This window comes from Exophiala bonariae (assembly GCF_035927105.1).
Source record: "Exophiala bonariae strain CCFEE 5792 chromosome Unknown scaffold_1, whole genome shotgun sequence".
In the NCBI taxonomy this organism is placed as follows: Eukaryota; Fungi; Ascomycota; class Eurotiomycetes; order Chaetothyriales; family Herpotrichiellaceae; genus Exophiala; species Exophiala bonariae.
Window position 1 is genome coordinate 3,200,675 of NW_027042476.1, and position 23,923 is coordinate 3,224,597.

General features: G+C 50.8%; 10 protein-coding genes across 10 annotated transcripts; 5 read left to right on the top strand and 5 right to left on the bottom strand.

Moving 5' to 3' along the window:
- Positions 1-82: 82 nt before the first annotated feature.
- Positions 83-1,027, bottom strand: LTR84_001120 (uncharacterized protein; the record flags this gene model as incomplete). The annotated part of the gene is made up of 1 exon (XM_064844746.1): positions 83-1,027. One exon carries the CDS (start codon positions 1,025-1,027, stop codon positions 83-85), a length of 945 nt encoding a protein of 314 aa, XP_064712606.1.
- A 936-nt stretch (positions 1,028-1,963) lies between these two features.
- On the top strand, positions 1,964-3,700 carry LTR84_001121 (uncharacterized protein; the record flags this gene model as incomplete). Its single annotated transcript, XM_064844747.1, has 1 exon — positions 1,964-3,700. The coding sequence occupies one exon, from the start codon at positions 1,964-1,966 to the stop codon at positions 3,698-3,700; it is 1,737 nt and encodes a 578-aa protein (XP_064712607.1).
- A 1,801-nt stretch (positions 3,701-5,501) lies between these two features.
- LTR84_001122 (uncharacterized protein) lies at positions 5,502-6,949 on the bottom strand (the record flags this gene model as incomplete). Its single annotated transcript, XM_064844748.1, has 4 exons — positions 5,502-5,848; positions 5,911-6,455; positions 6,522-6,697; positions 6,770-6,949. The coding sequence occupies 4 exons, from the start codon at positions 6,947-6,949 to the stop codon at positions 5,502-5,504; spliced, it is 1,248 nt and encodes a 415-aa protein (XP_064712608.1).
- A 3,027-nt stretch (positions 6,950-9,976) lies between these two features.
- LTR84_001123 (uncharacterized protein) lies at positions 9,977-11,992 on the bottom strand (the record flags this gene model as incomplete). The annotated part of the gene is made up of 3 exons (XM_064844749.1): positions 9,977-10,055; positions 10,106-11,423; positions 11,476-11,992. 3 exons carry the CDS (start codon positions 11,990-11,992, stop codon positions 9,977-9,979), a joined length of 1,914 nt encoding a protein of 637 aa, XP_064712609.1.
- A 674-nt stretch (positions 11,993-12,666) lies between these two features.
- Positions 12,667-13,545, top strand: LTR84_001124 (uncharacterized protein; the record flags this gene model as incomplete). Its single annotated transcript, XM_064844750.1, has 1 exon — positions 12,667-13,545. One exon carries the CDS (start codon positions 12,667-12,669, stop codon positions 13,543-13,545), a length of 879 nt encoding a protein of 292 aa, XP_064712610.1.
- Positions 13,546-13,705: 160 nt separating this feature from the next.
- Positions 13,706-14,475, bottom strand: LTR84_001125 (uncharacterized protein; the record flags this gene model as incomplete). Its single annotated transcript, XM_064844751.1, has 2 exons — positions 13,706-14,017; positions 14,071-14,475. The coding sequence occupies 2 exons, from the start codon at positions 14,473-14,475 to the stop codon at positions 13,706-13,708; spliced, it is 717 nt and encodes a 238-aa protein (XP_064712611.1).
- An 879-nt stretch (positions 14,476-15,354) lies between these two features.
- LTR84_001126 (uncharacterized protein) lies at positions 15,355-15,978 on the bottom strand (the record flags this gene model as incomplete). The annotated part of the gene is made up of 2 exons (XM_064844752.1): positions 15,355-15,469; positions 15,521-15,978. The coding sequence occupies 2 exons, from the start codon at positions 15,976-15,978 to the stop codon at positions 15,355-15,357; spliced, it is 573 nt and encodes a 190-aa protein (XP_064712612.1).
- A 976-nt stretch (positions 15,979-16,954) lies between these two features.
- On the top strand, positions 16,955-19,048 carry LTR84_001127 (uncharacterized protein; the record flags this gene model as incomplete). The annotated part of the gene is made up of 1 exon (XM_064844753.1): positions 16,955-19,048. The coding sequence occupies one exon, from the start codon at positions 16,955-16,957 to the stop codon at positions 19,046-19,048; it is 2,094 nt and encodes a 697-aa protein (XP_064712613.1).
- Positions 19,049-19,903: 855 nt separating this feature from the next.
- On the top strand, positions 19,904-20,839 carry LTR84_001128 (uncharacterized protein; the record flags this gene model as incomplete). Its single annotated transcript, XM_064844754.1, has 1 exon — positions 19,904-20,839. One exon carries the CDS (start codon positions 19,904-19,906, stop codon positions 20,837-20,839), a length of 936 nt encoding a protein of 311 aa, XP_064712614.1.
- A 982-nt stretch (positions 20,840-21,821) lies between these two features.
- LTR84_001129 (uncharacterized protein) lies at positions 21,822-22,901 on the top strand (the record flags this gene model as incomplete). Its single annotated transcript, XM_064844755.1, has 1 exon — positions 21,822-22,901. One exon carries the CDS (start codon positions 21,822-21,824, stop codon positions 22,899-22,901), a length of 1,080 nt encoding a protein of 359 aa, XP_064712615.1.
- Between the last annotated feature and the right edge of the window lie 1,022 nt (positions 22,902-23,923).

The following is a 23,923-nucleotide window of genomic DNA, read 5'->3' on the forward strand; positions in this document are numbered from 1 at the left end:
GTTTCATAAATATACTCTACAACTCCACCTTGGGGTTTGGACCCTCCCGAAGACGCCAATATTTAAATGCTTGCCGAATACTCTACCAGCCACGTCCTGCCAGCTTGTCTTCTGCAGCCATAGTACCACAGTTGATACCAACCATGGCCTCTCCCAGTCCTGCACTGCATTCGGCGAGGACCTTTGCATCCTGGTAATGGGTGGTTGCCTGAACAATGGCTTTGGCTCTCTTGGCGGCATTTCCTGACTTGAAGATACCACTTCCAACAAAGACACCGTCACATCCCAACTGCATCATCAGGGCAGCATCTGCGGGTGTCGCAATTCCACCAGCAGCGAAATTCACCACTGGTAATCGACCAAGCTCGGCAGTCTGCTTGAGTAGAACTGGATCGACTTCGAATTCTCTTGCAAGGGCTCTTAGGGCACCCTCTCCTTCGGCTAAAGCTGCTTGTGCCCTTCCAATGTCTGCCTTGACAGTCCGCATGTGTTTGACGGCTTCCACGACATCTCCGGTACCTGCTTCGCCTTTCGTTCTGATCATGGCAGCCCCTTCACTAATCCGTCGGAGCGCTTCGCCCAGGTTTCGGCAACCACAGACAAAGGGAACCTTGAAAGGACTCTTTTCGACGTGGTACTTGTTATCGGCAGGCGTGAGAACCTCGCTTTCGTCGATATAGTCGACACCAAGTGCCTCGAGGATCTGGCATTCCACAAAGTGTCCTATTCTTGCCTTGGCCATGACAGGAATTGTCACTGCAGCTTGGATTTCCTTGATGAGTTGTGGATCCGACATTCTTGCAACACCACCATCTTTCCGGATATCGGCAGGTACTCTCTCGAGCGCCATGACGGCACAAGCACCGGCCTCTTCGGCGATACGAGCTTGTTCTGCGTTGACCACATCCATGATCACGCCACCCTTGAGCATCTGGGCCAGGCCGGCCTTGACGGTAAAGGAAACCGTGGAAGGTGAGGACGAGTCATTGATAGGGATGGTAGTGGAAGACATGCTGTTGTCGCCCATATTGAAAGAAGGTGGGTGGAGTGGAAGATTTGGGAAGTGAAATTGGTCTGGGAGAAATCGAAGGGCTTATGGAGGGGGAAGTGGCAGCAGAAAGGAATATGAATATCTGAGTCACCACATGCGGATACGAACAAACGACACTACACCGAGAATTATGGAGAGGAATTGTGATTAATGCCAATAATGGGAAAGCGACCTCGTGCGCCTTGGTACAAGTCTAGATCTGGGAAAAAGAAGCTTGGGGCCTTGCGAAAAAATAAATTTGCCCTCGATCTCAATCATCAAATATTACTCCCCGCAATCGCCCTCTCTGCCCGCATGTATCCGAAGGTTTACGAGGGACCGACGGAGAACTCATCGGTGGATTTCACTGCGGTACGGGTAAGTATTACACCTGGAACCGTTGAAAGTGACACTGATGACCGCTCGAATGCGTTTGGGCTGGTCACCATTCGACCGGAATGCAACCTCCCCGCCCGGGCCGGGTTTCGTGATCGATGGCTCTACCAGCCTTTGGTCCTAAGGCATTCGTTATGGATTGCCATCTTAAGAGAGAGAGAGAGACGGATTGAACACGACTTGAAAGTGTTGCGTCTGTGGTATCAGCACTCGACCATATTCACACTGTCTCATCACGTGCTTTGATTACTCACGGTGGGACGGCGACTCGGGAATTGGTGCTTGCAGCCCCTCATCTCTCCTCCCTTGGACTGATAAAGCTCTGGCCAAGCAAGGTTCTTTAACGTTCAAAAGAATGCACACTTTACCCCATGTCTATGTTCATTTTGCTTCCTTAAGCAAGGGTGTTCGGAGACGCGGATATTGGGTTTTGGGCTCGATGACTTGTTACTCTTTCTCTTACATGGGCTGATTCTCCTTGTCTCCAGCAATGATCTGTGATTTGAGCTTCTCGATGCGTTGCTCGATTACCGTACCATGGCTGCTCAAGTTCAATCAACCGAAAGCTGCTTACAGCTACCACTGTCTCTAAAGATGGCGACCAAACGCCTTGAGCCCCAGCATCTGGTTGTCATTTCCGATGGAAAGACCTCCTCGGATGATTCATCACCACCCACGACTTCAGTGCCAGATCTCCCTCAGGATGTTTTCCTACTCATTTTGGTCGGTTTGGAGGCATGGGATGTTTTGAGCTGCCAAAGAGTCTCTTCATCATGGCGCACGGCTTTTTCAAAGCCTGAGTATCTGAGGGTCATGCTACAGAAGTATCCTAATGCGAGGGAAGTTCGATCTTTGGCACCGGAGAACCTTCATTTTCATGCTTCGGAACATCAACCCAAAGTCGATTGGAAGACCCTATTTAATTCCGTGGCTGTTCGCTACAAGCATCTCTCGAAAGGCAATGCCAGAAAGATCAGCAAGTATCCCATGGCACCACTCGAGCAATTAGGTGACTGGTTTCCTGTCGGTCAATGGGATTACCATGAATCACAACCAGGAGGTCGTCTGTACTACGAAACAGCAGCTATACATCTACATAAAATGGGGTCCAAGCCGTATCTATTCAGGCCGACATTATGGACATATGATGATGGACTGCTGGTTTATGCCCCTGCTCAATGCATTGACGATGATGGTTTCCCACATATCCTCTCGCTCATCGATGTTGCGACCGGTGACAGATATCCGATTCCGTTTGACATCCGAGGGAAAATAATCCGCAACATTCGTTTGAAAGATGCAACTCTGGTGGTCGAATGGGCAGAGAAGGACCCCTTTCACAATCTCAATGCCATGGAACAGGTTAATCGACATTTCGCCAATTGCTTCGATGTGAAGAAAACAGGTGATGATTGGACTATCACATGGCGGTCGGAATGGAAAATGCATTTCTTGGGTCTTCCACCCAATTACCATGATCGATTTTTCTCGACACACAATTCTAACCATTATGCGGTGTATTTCTGGCAACCTAATAGAAGTATGTACACTGGGGATGAGGAGCTACCTATTGAATCCCTCTCTGTGTGGGACATATCGGCCCCCTCAGGCTATCAACCATCCACCGACCCATCCGGCAAACTCCGCCCACCCGAGAAAGACGGGCCATACATCGTTTCTCGATTCTCATTCACCGACATGGACTACATGGGAATACGGCAACACGCAAGCGTGTCGCTTATGTCCATCGACATCGACTCGGACAGTCTCTCTCTCATCGTGCGCGAAAACGCCGCCGTGGCAGGCCAGGGGTATTTCGACCCGGCCGAGAGACTATGGTGTGCGAAAACCACAACATTCCCATTCCACGGCATGGGTCCCCGTCTGGTTCGCGAATGGGATGGAAATCTACCTCCCTACCGTGGACATTGCAGCATGGAGAGCGCCGATGTCGACGACGGCGAGAATTGGTTCCTCCCTATCATGGATGTGCTTGACCGTGACGCTCATGTGAGGTTGAGCTTGGTCGAGACGTGCTTCACGAGTCAGAGCGTGGAGAATAGAATCATCATCAGGGTCAAAGTTGAAGATCCGGATGGAGATGTTGATGGTGGTGGTGGTGGTGATGGTGATGGTGATGCCAATACCGCCAGATGGGTGCCGCTAGACGATTCTCTGACCAAGATCGTCGGTGGCATGGGTCGGATAGCAGGAGACGAGAGATGGATTATTGGACAGAATGAAAGGATGGAACTTGTTGTGATTGAATTTTGAGGAGAATCTAGGGAAGGTGAAAGAAAGGGAATCTGATGAAAGATGTCCGAAGGAAAGGTATGACATGGCTTTCGAGATAAAACGAGACAGACCTCTGTTCAGCGAGCACCCTGCCCAATTGTGTCCCTTGGAGGGACGTGTCGACGAGATATAGCACGATCCTGAGTTGAGGTGGGAAACGGAGCGCTCTCGACGCCGTTGTTGAGTTTTCTTCTTCACACACTTGGAGATAGGTGTAGTCATTTCCAGAACAAAGAGAGATAGCCATGCCCAATTCAAGGGGAGCTCCTCAAGCACTAACTAGTGTTGTCATACAAATCGAGAGAGAGGAACACAGAGAGATATTGAGGCCCAAGTAATAAATAAGCCCAACTCAACAACACTCGACCCACCTTCCAGCACTAACATTGTCCCTATCCCACCTAGCCTCGTCAAGTACCACACGCCCCTGCCTGGTCTCGAATCACAGATATGTGTTCGTCTCCACGAGAGAGCCATCCCAAGTGGTTTAGGTATAGACCGAGAGAGAGAGTCTCGTACACTAGCTAGCGAACTACCGGTCTGTTTCGTGACGACGATGACGACGACGACGACCGCGACGCGAGACCAATCGCCTGACCTACACATTCCACGACTATCGTATCTACCCAGGTGGATCCGATCTCCGTACTGGTGCCGTACAGTGCAGTGCTGTGTTGTGTAGTGCATAGAATGCCAGGCCATGCCAGGCCAGGCCGCGTAAACATTCACCCTCCCCGTCCCCCTCGCCCATCTCACGCCCATTTCCCATCCAACGGCTCACTCGAGGTAACTAGTAGCCCCAGACTCCGTGTCGCGCTACGAGTGCGTATGAAGTATCAATTGGATCTCAATCCACATTTACCCCGGGGTAGGCGTCGCCGGTGGATCTGGCCGGCCCCCATGGACTGGACTGTCGTGGTCTCAGAGTAGTACCTCTCGGGAGATATCTAGGGTAGGGGACCCACTCGTATGTCTGTACCTACGAGTATTGAAGCACCTACCTAGGGACCTAGCAGGTCATCTGCGCATGGACGCGTCACGAAACACATTGCAATGCAGACCGAAGATTGAAAAATGTCTAGCCAAGTTAATTTGGTCAGTGAGTTCTGGCCTCCAGCACGACCCAGTTTGACATGTGAATGAAATGCTCTATCCCCGGCTTCTTCAACAGAGCACCCGCCAAGGCTATGCAAGAGCCCTTGGTGACTACCTACCTACTCGTAGGTATTGTGGGGTTTCTGCAGGGGTGGGCTGGCAGCTGAGATTTTCCCCGCACCTCCCCCTCACCTTGGGCGAGATTTTGTTTCGGGGCACATGCTCATCAGCTCAACTTTTTTGCTGGTTCTACTTTCCTCGGGAGCACATCAGATGAGATGAAATTCTGCTAGAGGACAGTATTCTGCTCACTTAGGATCGATGGACTTGGACCATCCGAAATAAAAGAACGCATCAAATAGATGTTGTGTGAGAAAAAAAAAGTCGCATTTGTTCGGGCTACCTATGAATAAATTTATACTTGGTATTGTATGTATACCCATGTGATGGATAGATATCTTGCTCGAGAGGGATGAGGGGACCCCTCGAGTCAAGGATTGGCCTGCTCATGTCATTCCTCTGTACGAGGAGACAAACGCGGACGACCTCTTTGCTTGTGTTGGGGGGTTTTAAAAATGCATCTTTTTGGTCAATCATCATGCGTCACCGTCATTGTCACCGATCACAAACATCATCCACAGACATCATGACACTCAAAAACAGTAAATCACCTCTCTCGAGTGATCTACTGCTTGTTTCTTTGACCGTAGGCCTTGGTGGCATAGTCACCCTTGTGGACGATCAGATCCTCAGGTCTGTAATCTTCCCGGCCGGAGAAGTAGCTCTCCAAGATGGCCTTTGTGCCTGCGGCGTATCGTTCTTGAGCATCGATCGAGGTACCGGACATGTGGGGGACCATGGCATTGCCGCCTCCCCATGGGTTCTTGGCAGTTCGGAGTGGGTGGTCCTTGGGTGCGGGTTGAGGGAACCAGACGTCACCGCCGTAGCCGTTGAGTTGACCGCTCTTGAGAGCTTCAGCAACATCCTCCTTGACGACGATGGCGCCACGGGCGGTGTTGACGAGCCAAGCACCTGTAAGAGAGAATTGTTAGTCATGTCAAGTATTATTGTAGTGGAGACGGGTTGGAACATACCCTTCTTCATCTTGCTGAGGACTTCCTTGTTGAAGAGACCTCGGGTCTTCTCGTGGAGTGGGCAGTTAATGGTGACAACATCACACTGTCCCAAGAACTCATCAAAGTCCTCGACTCTTCGGCAGCCAATCTCCTTCTCCACCTCGGGCTTAAGGGGCTGGTAATCGAAGTACAGGAGTTCCTTGCAGTCGAAGGGCTTGAGACGTCGGAGAACACGCTCTCCAATACGACCGACAGCAACGGTACCGACGACCTTGTTCTCAAGATCGAACTCGTTCTTGGCCACAGCGGCGACGTTCCACTCACCTCGCTCGATCTGCTCATGGGCAGGAACGAAGTTGCGGACAAGAGTAAGAATGGTCATGATGACGTGCTCGGCAACCGAGACGACGTTGGAGCCAGTGACTTCGGCGACGGTGATACCACCGTTGGTCTTGTTGGCAGCATTGAGATCGACGTGATCGGAACCAATACCAGCAGTGACGGCGATCTTGAGGTTCTTGGCCTTGGCGAGACGCTCTGCGGTCAGGTAACCAGGGTGGAAACTGGAGAAAGAGATGGGGATTAGCACATGCTTGTGGAGTGGACAGGGGAGATGTTTGGCTTCTTACGGAGTGGTAATGATGACCTCAGCGTCGACCAAGTGCTTGTCAAACTCGGAGTTCTCGCCCTCCTTGTCTGAAGTGGTAACGAGAGTGTGTCCTTGGTCTTCGAGCCATTTTCGAATGCCTAGTTCGTTCTCTGTGGTACCGAGAAGGCGAGGTTGATCTTTGGCATGCTCAAAGCCCTAAGAAGAAAGGAAGTGTTAGAGAGGTGGTTGAGTGACGGAATAGAAAGCACATGGATGGAATGGACTCACATCGTATAGAACGAGAAGAACTTTGCCCTGACGAGAAGCAGAAGCTGTCAGTGTACGTTTTGCAATTGTTGAATGAATGGCTGGCTGTGCGGCGCGACGAGCACACTGTGGGGAAACAGAAGCAAACGAGGACAAGGTGGAAGGGCGCAGAGAGCGCGAAGCAACACGGGCAAATACCATTTTGAAAGACTGGTTGATATGTTGAGATGGATGAGAAGAGGTCGATGAGGTGTGAGAATGTGCGGTATGAGGAATTATTTATTTGAAGAGAAGACTGTCGAGGTCAGGTCAGTTTGGACTGGATGGTGTCTATAATCCGGCAGAGCTTTGAGCCTGGGGTATCTGCGGGTGACATGTTAGCGGGGAATGGTAAGAGCAGGGGTAGCTCGAGGACAACCCGTATAAAGGGTCGACCGGGGTGTGTGTGGAGGCCAAGGTGGAGAGGGGCGTGCGTCGCTAGAATGATGATGACGGATTGTGTAGGACGTGCCAGACGTGGAGATGAGGGGTAGTTTTTTGGGATGGGCTGAGGGTAAAGTGGGCTGAGGAGGGAAAAAAGATAGCTTTGGTATTCTTCTGCTGGTGACTCTGCGTCGTTGACCACTGCACACCGATACCCAGGGAGGTACCTGAGGGAACGACCAGAGATACCGGAGAACATGACCCGAACAAGTAAGGAACCACGGGGGGATTGATGGACAGACGTGGACTGGGATGTACGTACCTTACTCAGAATTGAAACTGGATGGATATTTCAAGGTTCAAACTGCAAACAATCAATGGAATAATCAATCTCATCTTCGGACGAACGCCAACTCTTATACTTGTGTTCGCTCACAAAAAAAAAACATCAACTCCCTCATTGCAGCCTGAGTGCACCACACTCATTCCACTGTTACTATCCACGGGCAGTCAGTCCGAGTCCCATGCTGGTTTTGGCACTGCCAGTCCCAATTCCCCCTCTTCTCTGCGGAGCCTGAGCAATGAGATGCTTCAGACTCTTCCATCTTTCCTTTGTTTGCCCCACTCGAGCTCTTTGGCGATCCCGATGCTCCAATAAATGCTGAAAACTGCACGGCCTTGATGTTGTACGGCAATTGCCACTGACCATTGAACAGGCCAGGTACATAGACACAGAGACACATAGAATACTAGCTACAATTCAATCCTTGCCCAACAGCTCTTCTCCTCTCCTTCATGGGCAATCGTACAACCACTCGTGATGCCCTGTTCCTCTAGACCCTGGCCACGCCTGACCGGACTAGACCAGGGCCAACCCATTAGGACATGCATGAACCGCTACCGCAGATGAAACTCCATAACGGCGCTCGTTCGGTATCAGAAAAGGGTAAAAAGAAGGGTGGTATGAGAGGTGCAATATTTCCTGTCTGGACTCAATTTTCCGTTGGTTTCACTATCAGTTCCGCGGCGGAACAGCCGCTTGCGCAAAGCTTCCCGTTGCACTATTCCCCATTTCGGGGTAAACAAATGGACTGTTTAGGCATCAAAAGGCCGAAACTCGGGGGTTCCTGTGAGTGTGATCCTTGGCCTGAACCACCTGCACACTGGTGACCCGCACAAATGTTTTACCGCGTCATCTTCACCACCTTCCACCTTCCACCACCACCACCACCATCGCCGAATTAACCCCATACCACTCCGGGTCTCTCTATCTCAGACCTCATGATGATTCCAGATTATCTGCGAGAAAACAAACCAAGATAAGACCTTGCGGCACAATCTTCTCATTGTGGTTGATGTTTCCCAAATGTCCGAACTTTCAGCGATATCAAACTCTACGTACATGCACACGTGGTAGTCAATGCTCGTATCCATCAATAGATGCACGACGAAGACGTCGAAGACGTTCACAAGGCTGGATCTCGGCCCTTTCGATCAATTCGGGAGGCTGGCTTGCACCTCTCAGAGTTCCGGGCGCTCACGCAAGGCTGCATCATGCAGTGCACTGCATTGCGCAGCACCACACAAAAGCCCATGTTGCTCCTGGTGGGTGGACTCAGGGAAACGATGGATCAATTGTGATGTGATGTGCAGGACCCCAGCCAGGCGGACGAGACCTTGATTGGCTGACGTCGAGAGCGTTCCCTCCTGTGGATGGCGCTGGACTCGTACTCGATGCTTAACGACATTATGCTGCGACCACTACCCACTCTAAGGCTAGTGGTGAGCACGACTTCCCTTCCCTTCCCGTATCCTGAGTTGACACAGGCCGGGAAGAGGGCGACCAAGACCGCGGAGCTCTGGACCTCTGGCATCCCCTCCTGTTCCGGGATCTAGCGACCGACCGACCGAACGAACGAGGACGAGGACGAGGCTGTGGCTGTGGCTGTAGCATTGCCGAGTGCTTTCCTCCGCCTCCGTCCGATCCATCTCCTCTCGACTCATCGCTCCCCGGCGGAACAGCGGGCACTGTCTCTGTCTAACCTAGATTGGTCTTCCGATTCCGATGGAGACTGATCTGGGAGCTCCCTCGTCCGAATGAGCGGATATCATGTCCTATGGTGGACATACACGTGACCTTGGGTATGTCGCTACTAGTTTTCCCACCTAGCATCTGAACGGTACATATAGATTCGTCTGGGAAATGAACCGTGACTTCAAACCGTATATACCTCAAACTAAGAACATGAGTCGTGTCCCTGTTGGTTACAAGTAGGGTCAGGTTTTTGGTTTGAACACTGGAGCTCCCATTTCAGATGGACTAACTAGAACCGTGTATGCCAATGCCAAATGGAGAGGAAGATAGGTGGGCAGGTCCCCAATTGCTTGGATTGAACATCAATAATGCTGCAGAAACATTACGTCTCCTGTGACCTTTTCGTGGATCAAGTGTTGCATGCTCTTCTTTCGATCTAACACTCCGTTTACCACAGTGAACTCTACTCGAATGGCACCCACCCCAATAAACAAAATCATACAATACAATGAATGCAATGTCCCTCGTTCGCTCGTCTACTATCCCCGTCACAGCCATTATCCCGAGCACAAGCACAATCCTGTTATCCACCTGTGATACCAACGCCAATTTGCTTTGCTCCCAACTCATTAGATATGCTCCTCGGAACAAGAGTTCCTTGCACTCCATCATTGGCGTCATTGTACTCCATACACTTCCTCAAGTCATTTCATTGACCAAGAAAAGATCAAAAATAAGACCCACGACATCCACGAGTCAGCACGCTCTCACTAGAAGATAGTTCCGAATGTTCCATCGGTCTCGATTCGCTTCCGAGGACTACCTCCTTCGTTCTCGAGTTTTCGATGTCTGCAATGGATGTTAGAGTTGTACCCCCAAAAATGTGGACAAGGACTGACCTGAAAGTAAATCCAACAAACAAACCCTTATTCATCTTCTCATCTCGATCCGCCATGTCTTCCAAAGCTCTCTGCTTATCATGAACCTCCTTGTACTTGGCCATGTCAGCCTCATTGCCAAAGTCATCAAAATACCCTGCATCAGTCTCCGAGTCAAGCTCAGGAACAAATGGAGCTTTCTGATCTCGCAGACTGCTGAAGTCAACCTCGGCAAAGTAATCATGCTTATGAATCTCGGAGATGTTCTTGAAGCGATGATCCTTGGCAGCAACAAGACGAGTGATGAGATCCCAGGTCCGCTTGCTCAAGAAGTAGTTTGGATCGTCATAGATGGGTTTTCGAAGAACTCGTTGCCATCTCTTCAAATTCTGCCAAGTTTCATCAACAGTGGCACCTGCAAATGGAGGGTACCCAGCGAGAGCTTCGAAAAGCATGCAACCCAGGGACCAGTAATCAACGGTAAAGTCGTACTGATCACCTTTGAGGACCTCTGGAGCCATGTAGTCAGGTGAGCCAACAATGGACTTAGCATAGTTGACATCTCTCTTCCGTAGTGAACGATAACCTTCTCTTCGTTGATCTGCTGATCGATCTTCAATGGGCTGCATCCCAAAGGGAACTGCGGTATTTCCAACCTCTTCAAGTTTGATTCTCATGCTCTCAATCTTGATTGGACTCAACATTCCAGCAGCCAAACCAAAATCAGTCAACTTGACGTGGCCAGTAGCATCAATCAAGAAGTTCTCTGGTTTCAAATCTCGATGAATGTAACCCAGAGTGTGGAGGGCATCGACGCATGAAAACATTTCAGCGATGTAGAAGCGCGCATGTCTGTTGTGGAGTACACCAGTATTATTGAGAAGAGTTCGGAAATCACCACCCGGCACGTATTCCATGGCCAGATAAATCTGTTCATCGTCCTGAAAAGAGTAGAGTAGTTTGACCAACCAGTCGGACTTGGCAGCAGTCAAGATGTCACGCTCGGTCAGAATATGTCGTACTTCGTCCAGTTTGAAGAGCAGTTTCTTTCTCATGACCTTGAGAGCGCAGACTTCTCTAGTATCCTTCTTCTGAGCAAGATAAACTTGACCATAACCACCCTGGCCAACCTGAGTCAAGATTTGGAAATCACCATGTCTGAGACGAGTTCTTCGCTTTCGCAGATTGGCTCGCTCACGACCAAGGTACTTGTGAAGTGCAGCATCGTATTCTTGTTGAGGAGTTTCTGGTGGTGCAGGAAATGTAGACTTGAAATTGGCTTCTCTTGATTGACGATTGTGGACATAGGAGAGGAGATCAAAATAATGATCGAGGAAGTCTAGGATGGATGGTTAGTTGGCATAGAAGTGGGAAACATCAACGCAACTTACACAATTGAGTGACATTGGCCAGTCGCTTGACCTTTGGAAGTTGCAACTTTTGAAGTTCTTCGGTGGTCAAACCTTTGGTGATTGTCTTGGATTTCTCCGACTTGTGATATTGTCCATGTCGGGACATGGCAGCATGGTTTTGATGTGCATCGACTCCATACTTTCCTGGACTAGATGGGGCGTTTTCCTTGTTTGACTGACGAGTTGGACTCTCGGATCGGCCATAGTGTTGAGCGGTCTGGTCTGCAAAGGGATCTTTGTTGACATTCTCGAATTTGGAGGGGGATTGAGGCTGGCTCTTGGTCGGAGACATTGGAGCAGCGAGTTTCATGGCATTGTCAAAGACGTTAGGCAGATCATTTGCACCTGGAGGCAATTGTTTCTTGCTTGGACTGCCTTGAGGTGTCTGAACAGGACTGGTGAAGCCATGACCTGGTGAGGTGGGTGTTTGAGGGCGGTCAAACCTCTCATTCCCTGAACGGGTGTGAAGAAGCGGTGGAGGGATAGGCATAGCCATGTTGAGGTCTTGTTGAGACTTTGGAGAGAGAGGATTGCTGACAGCCATAGTAATATGGTTGCCAATGAAGCAGGGTGCGCAGGTGCGCTGTGTAGAGCGAGTGTCAAGTGAGTGTGGGTTGGTTGTTGGAAGAATCAAGTGCACTCTCGAATGAAGAGATGCAGAAGACTAGTCGAGGGACTAGTTATGTAGTTGGTATGTACTACTGGTAGCGGCGAGATCGACTCTAGCTAGAATTTGACCAACACCAGTACAAGTTAAGACAATAAAAGCTGAAAGATTATTGGGATTCAGAAGAACCACCAACACAGGATCGAGAATGAGTGCCACTTTCGCTTTCGGAGCGGATCAACACGACCGGGGTAGTCTCCTGGGGCAACCATCGAGATGGCTCTTGCACACCACTCAGAGGAAGGCGGTCAGCCAGCATCAGTAAAGGCGGTCATCCCTTAAAACGGCAGAATACATCCCCACGTCATCTGCGCTTTGATGATGTCCTTCACGACAAAATCGTCCTGTCACCGCGTCATGAAGCCATTAAAATGAATCCCACCGTAGAAGTCATATTTCAATCCTGAAGACGCCAATCTGTATCTACTGTAATTGCTCAGGTACTATCCCCTTCCAAACTGGCCTCCCACACTCTCCGTCGTCTCACTCGGTTCACATCCACAATGTCCCACGCTGCACATCCCACCCAAAATACCACTGCCCCTTGGAAGGAACTCTTCCAATCGCACATTGATAAAGCTGGTGGTGCGAGTGCCGAGTTTGTTCTTGGTACTGTAACCACCGCTGGTCTCCCGAGTCTCCGCTACTGTATCCATCGCGGATTTTGGGCCACCCTTCCCGAAAATGAGCATAACAAACTCCCCAAGAACCCTCCCATCTACGAGTCGGACTGTCCAACCTTCACTACTGATGCTCGTATGAGCAAGGTATATGACATATTTGCTACCGGCAAGGGAAAAGGGACCTTGGAGCAATCCCGCTCAGGCACTGGTGGCGGCGGTCCCGTAGAGGCTGTATACTGGGTCAAGGACACTAAAACCCAATGGCGAATTCGAGGGAAATGCTGGTTCATTGCCGCCGATGACATTGAAGGGGGAGATGAGGCTCAAAACTCCGGTACGGTGACAGTCAAAGCAGAGTTGGGACGATACATGCGTCTGAAGGACCAATCCGACCACTCACCCCAGGAAAAGGAGTGGTCATGGAAACGTGAGGTTGAGAACAATTTCGAAAATTTATCCCCGCAGATGCGTGGCTCTTTCAAGAACCCTCCTCCTGGCCAGCCATTATCCGAAGGAAAGGATGAAAAGGCCGGCGAAGGACTGGGCCAGAAAGCAGGGCACTTGTCCGACGAGCCACTGGCGCGCAAGAACTTTCGCGTGGCAGTCATCACTCCCGAGCAGGTGGAAGTGGTGGACCTGACCGACCCTGAAAATAGCACAAGGCAAATCTGGACGCTCTCTGGCGAGAAGGGGGGTCCAGATGGACCTCAACCGAGTGAAAGTCTCGGCGAGTGGAATAAGATAGACACATGGCCGTAGAGAGTTATAATTGATGCATACAGACTATGATTCATACAAACAATCTCCTGCCGATTGAAGTTATGGTCATGGTTCCCACTACTGGAATGTTCAAGGTCAGAGCAATCAAACACTCCCGGTTCCCACGCAGACTGAGAGGAAGTACCAGTGACTACGTAATTTACATTAAAGCCGCCGCTCCCAAAACAGCGGCTCCAAGCACAATCCAGCCTGCAGTGAACAGAGCAGCATTGTTTGACTGAGAAGTCGTTGCACCGGATGCGGTAGCGGTCGCAGAGCCGCTGGCCGAGCTGGATGAAGACGAGCCTGAGCCCGAACTTGACCCGGAGCCCGACTGTGGCGATCCATCTCCGTTGGTCTGGTTGGCGTTGACATTGGAGGAGAGTGGGAAAGCAGTCACGCCCGTGCCGTTTGTGCATGAGCTGGGCACCATCTGCACTGTCGGCGACGAGGTGAAAGTCAGGTCTGCGCACTGGGACAGGAGTCAGAAACAAGTGTTCGATATCGTCACGACTGAGAACTCACGATATAGAGACCACCACCTCCTTCACCATCCGTGATGACTTGTAGCGTGGCGTTCGTGCCATCCGTGAGATTCAAGTCTTTCGGGATGGTGACAGTCGGCAGACAGAACGCGCCTTCGCCCTGCTGCTGGAAGGTCTGCTCGAGGGTGATGTTGAAGCTGTCGCCGACGTCATTGCCAATGCCGAGGAGCACCTGGATGACGGTGCGGTCGTGGCCCATCTCCAATGCCAAAGGGAAGGCGGTCGAGGAAACGGTCGTGCGGTTGTCAGACACGGGAAAGCCGCCGCATGGGAATGTGGGCTCGGTGTCGTCGTCGTCGCTGCGTGGGCTGGGGTATAGCATGTGGAAATGTGCGGAGGCGAGGAGTGGGAGGGCCAACAGGCTGAGTAGTGATTGGGGAATCATGGTGGGTGGTTGTGAGGGTGGTTTGACGGGTTGGGGACGGTGCTCTTTGGACGGAAAGAAGTTGAGGGTTTGGATATGAGACACAGGAGCAGAGGAAGTGTGAGGATTTTGATCGATCAGCAGCGAGTGAAAGAACCACCGGAGACCTACCTATGCATATAAAAAGTCCTGCACGAGAGGGGGAAACGAAACGTTGACTGACAGTGATGCCGGCCAGGGAAGCCAGGGACCAAGCAATAGCTAAAGGGGGCTTGTTAGTTGTAGCGGATGATGCTTAGCCTGCTTAGCGGAGCTTATTCGACTTTGCTCCCTGTCTAGCTCGTCTGGGTCGAATGATGGTGGCAGAACTGAAAAGCCATTGATGCATTGTGGTTGAGAAGATTAAGAAAAACTTGCTCATTTTTGAAAGTGAGCAGAATAATGTGGAGACGGTGACTGCCAGCGGAGGTCAGCCTTGGTTGGAGTTCGGTTGTTATCGGCCTATTCTCATTCTGTGTGGAGTGTCGAGTATCGGGCTTCGAATGCCTATTTCGAGTCGCTTACAGGTCAAACGTACCTCACTATTTGTCGGTGATTGTGAGCAGGTATGCGAAACTGTGGTCACAACTAGGGACGATTGTATTCTCAACAAGGAGCAGAAATCTGATACCCGTTTGCTATCCTTACGATGGGCTGGAATATCAAACTTATGGGCTCAGCCAACAATTACGAAGTACAGGCCTAAGAACCAATACGAGAACTACGCAAGAGTTCGTAGACAGGCAAGGTCCCACAGAAATGGTTTCTATTCTTGTCGTTATCAAAAGTATGTAGCACGAAACAACGCCCTGGTCGCATCAATCTAGCTGGATAGTCATACAGAAAATTGTCATGAATCGTTTAATGGTCGTGCTCCTCACTGTGAACGTATCGTCCCACCGCCAACTCAGCAATGAAAACACCTGCTAATACTGACAGAAAATAGCCCACGTTCATCGTCATGACAGCCAACATCCTGGTTGATAAGTTAGTAGGCATGAATAGCTGGAATTGGATCACCACTTACAGTAGATAGCCAACACCGGCAATGATAGTAGTCAAAATGGCTCGAGGTAGATCAACCGACAATCGGAATGGGAGGACGTGACCCGATTTGGCTTGAACGACCTTGACTTGCTCCTCGACTCCTTGCGCCGTGACCAAAGAACCGACCTTGGCATCGGGGTCATTGTCAATTCGACCTGCCTCGGTGGATTGTCCCTTGATGCGAATGAAACGTCTGTTACGTGCTGCGGCAGACCAACGGTGTTCGCAGATGGTCTTGACAGCGAAGAGAGACCGTAGTATCATGGCGAGGAGGACCAAAAAGATGCAGGTGCCTGCATAAGCACCTGCTGTCTGAGGAGTCCATCCATCGGCGTAGAGAGGAGTATTGTGAGAGTTGGTGAAGGTCATGATCATGTGCATCGACGAGGACGAAGAGTCCATATCATCATGACCATCATGTCTTGTAAAGAGAGACATGGTGATATGTGAATCGAGTCAAAATTGATATTGATATTGGTGAACTCGAGGTTGTGGCCAAGGCGAGAACTTTGGTGATTCGGGTACAAATGATATCAAGATTTGAGCGAGATGGGATGGTCCTAGCCTTTGTATACCAATCGATGAGGCTCTTGCTTTGTTTGCGCCGTAAGTTAGAAACCAACACTTCCGTAAATGGTGATATAAGACAAGGAAAGTCGGAGATGTTATTGTCAGGACGAAGAGCAGTTTGTTGTACGAGCATGACTGCCCAGCCTAGGCGTGGTGAAAGAACTCGAAGTCGTTCCTTCTGGTTGAGCAAGTTTCCAAGCCCTAGCGTGTCGGGTGGCGTCCAGACTCAAAGTCAATTGGACACAAGGTGCCTCCGCGCCCCACTGTCCTCATTCTCACGGGGCAAGTGCCCTCAGCCCTGGTCAGATCGGACCTGAGCCCCACTCTATTTTTCTGCTGATCCCATCTTGAGCATGATTTTCTTACAACTACGGAGTACGCGGTACTCTTTTTAGCCCACCACCACCAAAGCCGCCGAGTATTATCAGAGACCAAACGCTCGACTGCTACAGAATCTTGCTCACTTATTCAAACCCGCCTTCCTTCCAAGTAATTAAACCGGACATGCCTCGTCACAGGGAGCCTCACGGTGACGTTTGAATAATTCCAGATCTCTCGGCTTTGAACCCTTCCATCCCTAGCCTGCTGGGGCTTGACTGTATCATCCTTTTCTTGGTACGGGGGTACTTAGGATCACAGCACCTAATTATTTGGCATTAATCCTCACATTTCTCACTTAGACGTCTCAAAAGTCCACTGAATTTACATCCGATATAGAAATGCCCAAGGGCATCCTCCTGAGCGACCTCAACACTTCTTGGCATCCTCTCCCGAGTTACACCTGTGTCGCTACATTCCACAACCCAGTCCACTGACCAACAATTCAGTTTCACATCGCACCACAATGGTCCTCGAACTTCGCCATGATGGCCATGGCGGGATGGACATGGGGAGTATGGGAACCTCTTCCGGTGTCCCAGGTTACTTCTACATGCAAAAAATGTATTGGGCCGCAATCGGCGCCGTCATTGCTTTTGCTGCACTGATCAACCTTCTCGACATCATTCTACTCTGGCAACGCCAACAAAGTCTCAACGCCAGACCAAAACTCTTTCCAGCATCCCTCTACGCCACCCTAGCCGCCACCACCCGTGAAATCTACTCAGCCTCTCTACCAACCTACCATCTAGGATGGCTGAAGCTTCGCTCGCCTCTGGCCGGCAAGGTCGCGGTTGTTCTTTCCTATCTCATTACTGTGGTCGTCATGTGTTTCTACATGTACGAGACCGAGGACCAATGGAGTTGGGAAAACATTGCCTATCGATGTGGTTGTATTGCTCAGGCTCAACTACCGCTAGTTTTCCTGCTCGCTGGCAAGCAGAATATCATTGGTTATCTGACGGGGATGAGTTACGAGCGCCTCAATTGGTTACATCGTTGGGTCGCTCGGATTCTCTGGCTCACTGCCACCTTCCATCTAATGTTTTGGTTTCGAAGTTGGGCCCGATACGACTACATCAAAGTTAAAATGTCCAAAGACCGGTTGACCCAGACTGGCTTCGCGTCTTGGTGCATCTTAACCGCACTGGTGGCTTTTTCATTCGCACCCATACGACGTTTCAACTATGAAGTCTTCATCATTTCTCATGTGGTGCTGTTTGCTGGCTTACTAGGTGCCATTTACACCCACGTCACCTATGGCCAAACCTATATTTGGTTCTGCGTAGGAATCTTCTTCTTCGACCGAGTGGCTAGACTCGCCGTCACTGCCTTCGCCAACTTATCCTTCCTCCATCGAAAATCACCAGGGAGACATTGGCTATGGGCCAATCGTGCCACTCTCACTCCACTACCTGGCGATGTTACTCGTATCACCATTGACAAACCGGTCTTGAGATGGACTCCCGGCCAGCATGTCTTCCTTTCTTGTCATACGGTAGTCCCCCTACAAAGCCACCCATTCAGTATTGCTTCTCTTCCATCTGACGACAAATTGGAATTTCTTGTTCAAGCTCGTAGAGGTGGCACAAAACGATTTCATCGGTTTGCCTCTCGGAGTTTAGAACGTCCAGACAGCCGACGGTCCCTCTTTTACAGACGAGTTGCCAACAATGATGGAGGACTGAGCCATCAAAAGCTGGTTGGCGTTGAGGGCCCGTATGGCAAAATCAGGCCACTTCGCCAATTTGATAGTGTTATCTTCCTCGCTGGCAGTACCGGAGCTACATTCACCGTGCCTTTGATGCGCGATATCATTGAGCGTTGGAAAGCTCACGTCTCAGGGTCAAGCGGGAGTGTGACAAAAACTATCAGGTTTGTATGGGTTATCAAGGCACGAGATCGGCTCTGCTGGTTCCAGGACCAGCTGGAAAAGGCCATTTCTGATGTTGTGGAAATTCAAAGGACCCAAGGCCACTCACAAAAACAGCTCGACATCAGTATTTATGTCACTTGCGATGAGGAATTAGATGCATCGAATCCTGATGATCGCTGCGAACCACCCAAGCATGGAATTGCAGAAATGAACCCTTCTGCAGACTCCCAAAACGAGAGCAAGAGCCAACAACTCGTGGATGAAAAGATCGAGCTACAATCATTGACCTCGAAAGCTGATATTTCTGGTCATGTGAGCAGTGGATGTTGCTGTAAGGCCGAAGTCAATGAAGACGGTGGGCCCAAGCCATGTTGCTGTGTCCGACCTACTTCCAGCAACGACTCAATGTCGTCCTTTGATGAGAAAGATGGCATTGTGCCCGCCACGGGTACACGTTCAGCATCCACCAAACTCAGACTAGTCTCGGGTCGCCCCAAAACGCGAAACATCATGCGCAAGGTTCTTGAGGAGGCCGAGGGAGAAAGTGCAGTAGTGGTTTGTGGTCCCCAAGGATTACAAGATGATGTTCGTCGCGGAGTTGTCGCGTTGAGTGATGAGCGTGGTGTTCATAAAGGGACCGGTGCTCAAGGAATTTACCTGCATGTCGAGGGCTTTTCCTACTGAGCATGAGCAGCGACACGTTTTGTTTTGTGCATAGCGATAGGCGTTAGCAGTTTGAACCTCAACACATGATCCTGGCTCGTCGATCAAGATATGAGCCATGTTATTTGATGACGAAAGAGGTTAGAAACCAGGCACCTGTAGAACTTATGAGTGTAGAACTACATTGAATTGAATGATTATCTCGAAGAACGATCGAGGAAAGTATTGATGAGTAACGTGCGCAACGCCAGCGAACCAAGTGCTTGAGTATGGGGGTGGAATCAGGGCGGACAATTGCTCGTACGGGCGTAAAACGTCCTCGTTGAAGCAGACTACGCCTACCACTATTAGAGACGATGCGCAGAGAAGCGAACCGTAGCAGTATTCGGCTCTATAAAGCTTAGCTTAATCTCATATACGGCGATGCAACGTTGAGACTAAGCTTGATACAGTAAGCTCATCGCTCGAACACGGAACAGCGGGACTTCTCTATTCACACTCTCCGCATGGTGGCCTAACGACTCCAATGACTCCAATGACTTCAGCCACTGCACGGCCGTTAAATGAACTAATTAGCTCCGTCAATCCAAAACGGTCGATTTTTCGTATAGACGGATGGAGGTTGATATGTCAATGCCGTCACCAGGCGACAGCGCAGTAAATCAGAATGAGGCCGGAACTCTACATAAGAGTATCAAGGGGCTGCCAGAAGGGGGTCAAGCTCTTATCTCAAACACAAGCACCCACCATCCATCTAGGCAAGAAAACTCCTTCACAAAATACCGTGATCTCATAGTTTTCACCATCGGCCTCATCTTGCCATATATCTTCCGTCCATTATTAGGAATACAAGTATATCTCCCAACTCTAGCAGCAATGTGGCCATTCTCCTCCGGTCCAGCTTTCACCCCGGCAACGGGCATCAAACCTCTTGCGGGTAAAGTCATCCTCGTCACTGGAGGCAACAATGGGATTGGCAAGGAAACCATCCTCCAGCTAGCCAAACACAACCCACAGAAAATATATATGGGTGCCCGAACCGAGTCCAAAGCACTCGAAGCTATTGCCTCGATCAAGTCTCAAGGCGTCAAAGACGTCGACATCGAATTTCTTCCGCTCGATCTCACATCGTTCCCTTCCATCAAATCGGCCGCCGACCAGGTCCTTAGCAAAAGCGACCGACTCGACATTCTAGTCCTCAATGCCGGCATCATGGCAGTCCCAGCCGGTAAAACACCAACGGGCCAAGACGTTCAACTTGGAACCAACCACGTCGGCCACTTCCTCCTCACCAAACTCCTACTCCCAGTCCTGGAGCAGACCGCGAAACAGCACAACTCAGACGTGCGCATCGTCTCTTTAGCCTCCGAAGCCCATAACATGGCGCCCAACATTTCAACAATCGTCTCTACCGAAAAACTGACCGCCACAAGTCCTTGGACGCGTTACGGCGCTTCCAAAGCCGCCAACGTCATGTTCGCAGCCGAGCTCGCCCGTCGCTATCCGGCATTCACGAGCGTCTCGCTTCATCCAGGCATGATCAAGAGCGATCTATGGGGTGCAAGCACCGAGTCCAATCCCCTCTTGAAGTACGGAAAGGCTCTCGTCGGCCCCTTGATGTTTGTCGACGTCCCAACCGGTGCTTTCAACCAGTTGTACCTTGCTGCGGGTGCTGAGAAGTCGGAGCTTGTCAATGGTGCTTATTACACACCTGTCGGGAAAGCGAGGAATAACAAGTGGGCTTCTGACGCTGATGTTGGAAAACAATTATGGGAGTGGACTGAGAAGGAGATTGCGGCTGCTGGCTATTAAGATTGTTAACTATGGAATTATATTGATATAAGGATGGCCAAGCATTACCCTTTGTCTGAGGTTTGAGTTGCTTATTCCTTTTGCAGGGAGTTTGGGGATTTTCAGAGCGAGCATAGATATATAGTTTACTTGGTCGACTACAGGCATCGAATAACATAGCAATGATTGTCACCTTTTTCAAGGGCACAATCTCCTTCCCATACGATACGGACATCAACCTCCGATCGTGGTGCGACGTTTCGCTCTCGTTCCTCAAATCGCCGAGAAAATGTCAAGAAGTTCAAGGCTGTGCATGCAGAACGTTCGAGGCGGACTACGGAACAAGGCTCGGCAGGGGCGTGTGAACGAATCCCTTGATTGGGCCTGACAGATGTCCCTCAGCTTATTCACTATGCACAGCCTCCATAACCGAAAAAGAAGGAAAAGCGTTGACACCGGGGCAAATCCACTCTTATATCTCACGATAGGGTGCTCTGGGTTCTTCTAAGCTTCTCATACTTTGAAAATCATTCTACCAGTGTTTGAATGCAACATAACTATATGATATACTATCCCGCGGATATACTGTTCAATTCTGGAAGTCGACATACCTAGGTAATCAAAAGATTACACTATCACCAAAACATTGCATTTCTCAGCACAATTGCCCCCTGAGAATATTTTGGGCCAACCGGTATGAATTTCAGCGGAATCTTGACGACATCGCACCAATAAAAGTGCCATTCGACGACACGGCAGAGTCTTTAAGCAGTAGGCGACCTAAACAGGTGCACGTCTCGCGAGCCAGCCCACCAGCCCGCCGTCCTCGCCCCGATCCCCACTCTTATAGTGGGGGTGAGGAACCTCATCAGAGATATTTATATAAATACACCCAACAAACCCCGTCAATACCGCCAAAATAGAGACCTCCAAGCGCCTCAGTCATCTATACCTCGCCCTGGAAAGGCAACGGTCACGATCACGCTCCCGGCCCACATCCCCAATGCCGCATGAAACCAACAGTAAGATCATCCTCATCACGGGGATCAACGGCTACATAGCCAGCCACATCGGCGTGCAGTTCCTGCGGAAAGGCTACACGGTACGGGGCACGTCGCGGTCGCTCTCGGCGCGCGACCACCTGCTGTCCGGCGCCTTCAAGGGCTATGAGCCATTCTACCAACACGTGGTCGTGCCCGACATCACGGCCCCGGGTGCCTTCGACGAAGCCGTGCGCGCGGTCCACCACATCATCCACACCGCGTCCCCCGTGGACTTCACGCTGACGAGCGTCGACGCCTTCTTCGGGCCGGCCATCGGCGGCAACCTGTCGATCCTCAACAGCGCCAGGATCCACGCGGGCCCACAGCTCGAATCCTTCGTCGTCACCTCGTCCGTCGCCGCCGTCGTCGACCGCTGGAAAAACGCCCCGGACCACGACTACACCGAGGCCGACTGGAACACGACGGGCGAGTCGGTCGCGCGCGAGACCTTCACCGCACCCGTCGCGTACGGCGCGTCCAAAGCCGCCGCGGAGCGCGCCCTGTGGGACTGGGTTTCGGCCAATAAGCCCTCATGGTCCGTCGCCGCCATCAACCCGGCCGTGGTCACCGGCCCGCCCGTCTCGTTCCCAGCCACCCCGGACAAGCTGAACGAGACGCTGCTGCCCATCTGGCGCATCTACGCCAACGAGCTGCCCAACGGCGGCGCCATGCCCCCGCAGATCGGCGGCGCTGGCTATATCGACGTGCGGGATGTGGCGCGCATGCACGTCTGGGCCGCCGAGCACCACGCCCTGAGCAACGGCCAACGCTACCTGCTCGCCAACGGCAAGGCGCCGCCACAGGCCGTCGCAGATATCCTGCGTGAGAAGTTCCCCGAGCGCGACATCATTGTCGGCGAGCCTGGCAAGGGATATACCCCAGACTATGACTTTGTCAAGGGCGAGAGCAGTCTGGTCAGCACCAAGGCGTTGGCGGCGTTGGGCATCGAGCGGTTTATCGGCTTTGAACAGAGCGTGCTTGATACGGTCAAGGCTTTTGAGGCTAAATGGCCCGGTGTCGCGAAGAATTTGAAGCAGTGACGTGGTTCATTTGGTCCGGGCGGTGCAGCAGACTGAACGAGGATTTGACTTGGACTATCTGATGGAAGAAGTGCCATCGACCATAGAAGAGAAGAGCACTTTTTGTCAGTAGCTACCGGTGGGCTTTTTAGATGTGTTGGTAGAAGAACAAGTGATCGGGCTTTGGGTATAAAGTGGCGAGTCTTGATTGTTCAGGTGTCTATTTACATCTTTGGTGCTCCATCTTTGCAGTGCATCATGCAATCGCTTTCCACCATGCCTATTTCCCTTCCCATCACAGCAAAGTTTTGCAGGTAATCTGTCAGTCGCAGTGCAGTCAATCCACTGCCAATATGGTTCTCCCACCCCACAGGTCAAAGCTCAAAGTTAACTTATTATCAAACCATCGGTCTTCCTCCTCCCTTGGGTTTTTCTACAAGTACAATTCTTTTCTCGTTGGTGGATGTGTGGTGAAGATGGTTCGAATGTGCGGTGTGAGAGAAGGAGAATTGCAAAGTCAATAGGTAGGTATTATATACAGACACCCCGAGAAGTGAAGGAATCTCCCTCTCCCCATCACATGCCCGAGTCCTCAATGTTCTCCCCTCGTCAAATATATGAAGCCTTCTCTCCACCTTCAGCTTGAACACACAGGGTCAGGTTGTCCTTCCGACAAATAGTGTAATAGTGTGATATTGCGTTCATGAAAAGATTGGAAGGATGCGAGATGAGATGCTGGTTGAGCTTGTCCTGGCCTGCCAAGCTGCCACTTTGAGTCTTGACAGTCAGCAAAGAAAATACCTGAAGTCCCCTCATTTCTAAAGGTTGTGGAAACCATTGAGGCTGCCGTGTCTGCTCGTATGATGCAAACACCTCAATGACGGGCCTTCCTGGGACGAAGCAGCTCAATCTCGCCCACCTTTTTCTCTGGTAACCTATGCCAATCCGAGTATTTTGACCAGACAAGAATGACAAGATTTGGATGCTTGAAAACGCCTGCGCTATGCAATTTGGCCAATGCGGTATGCGAACTGTACAGAAAA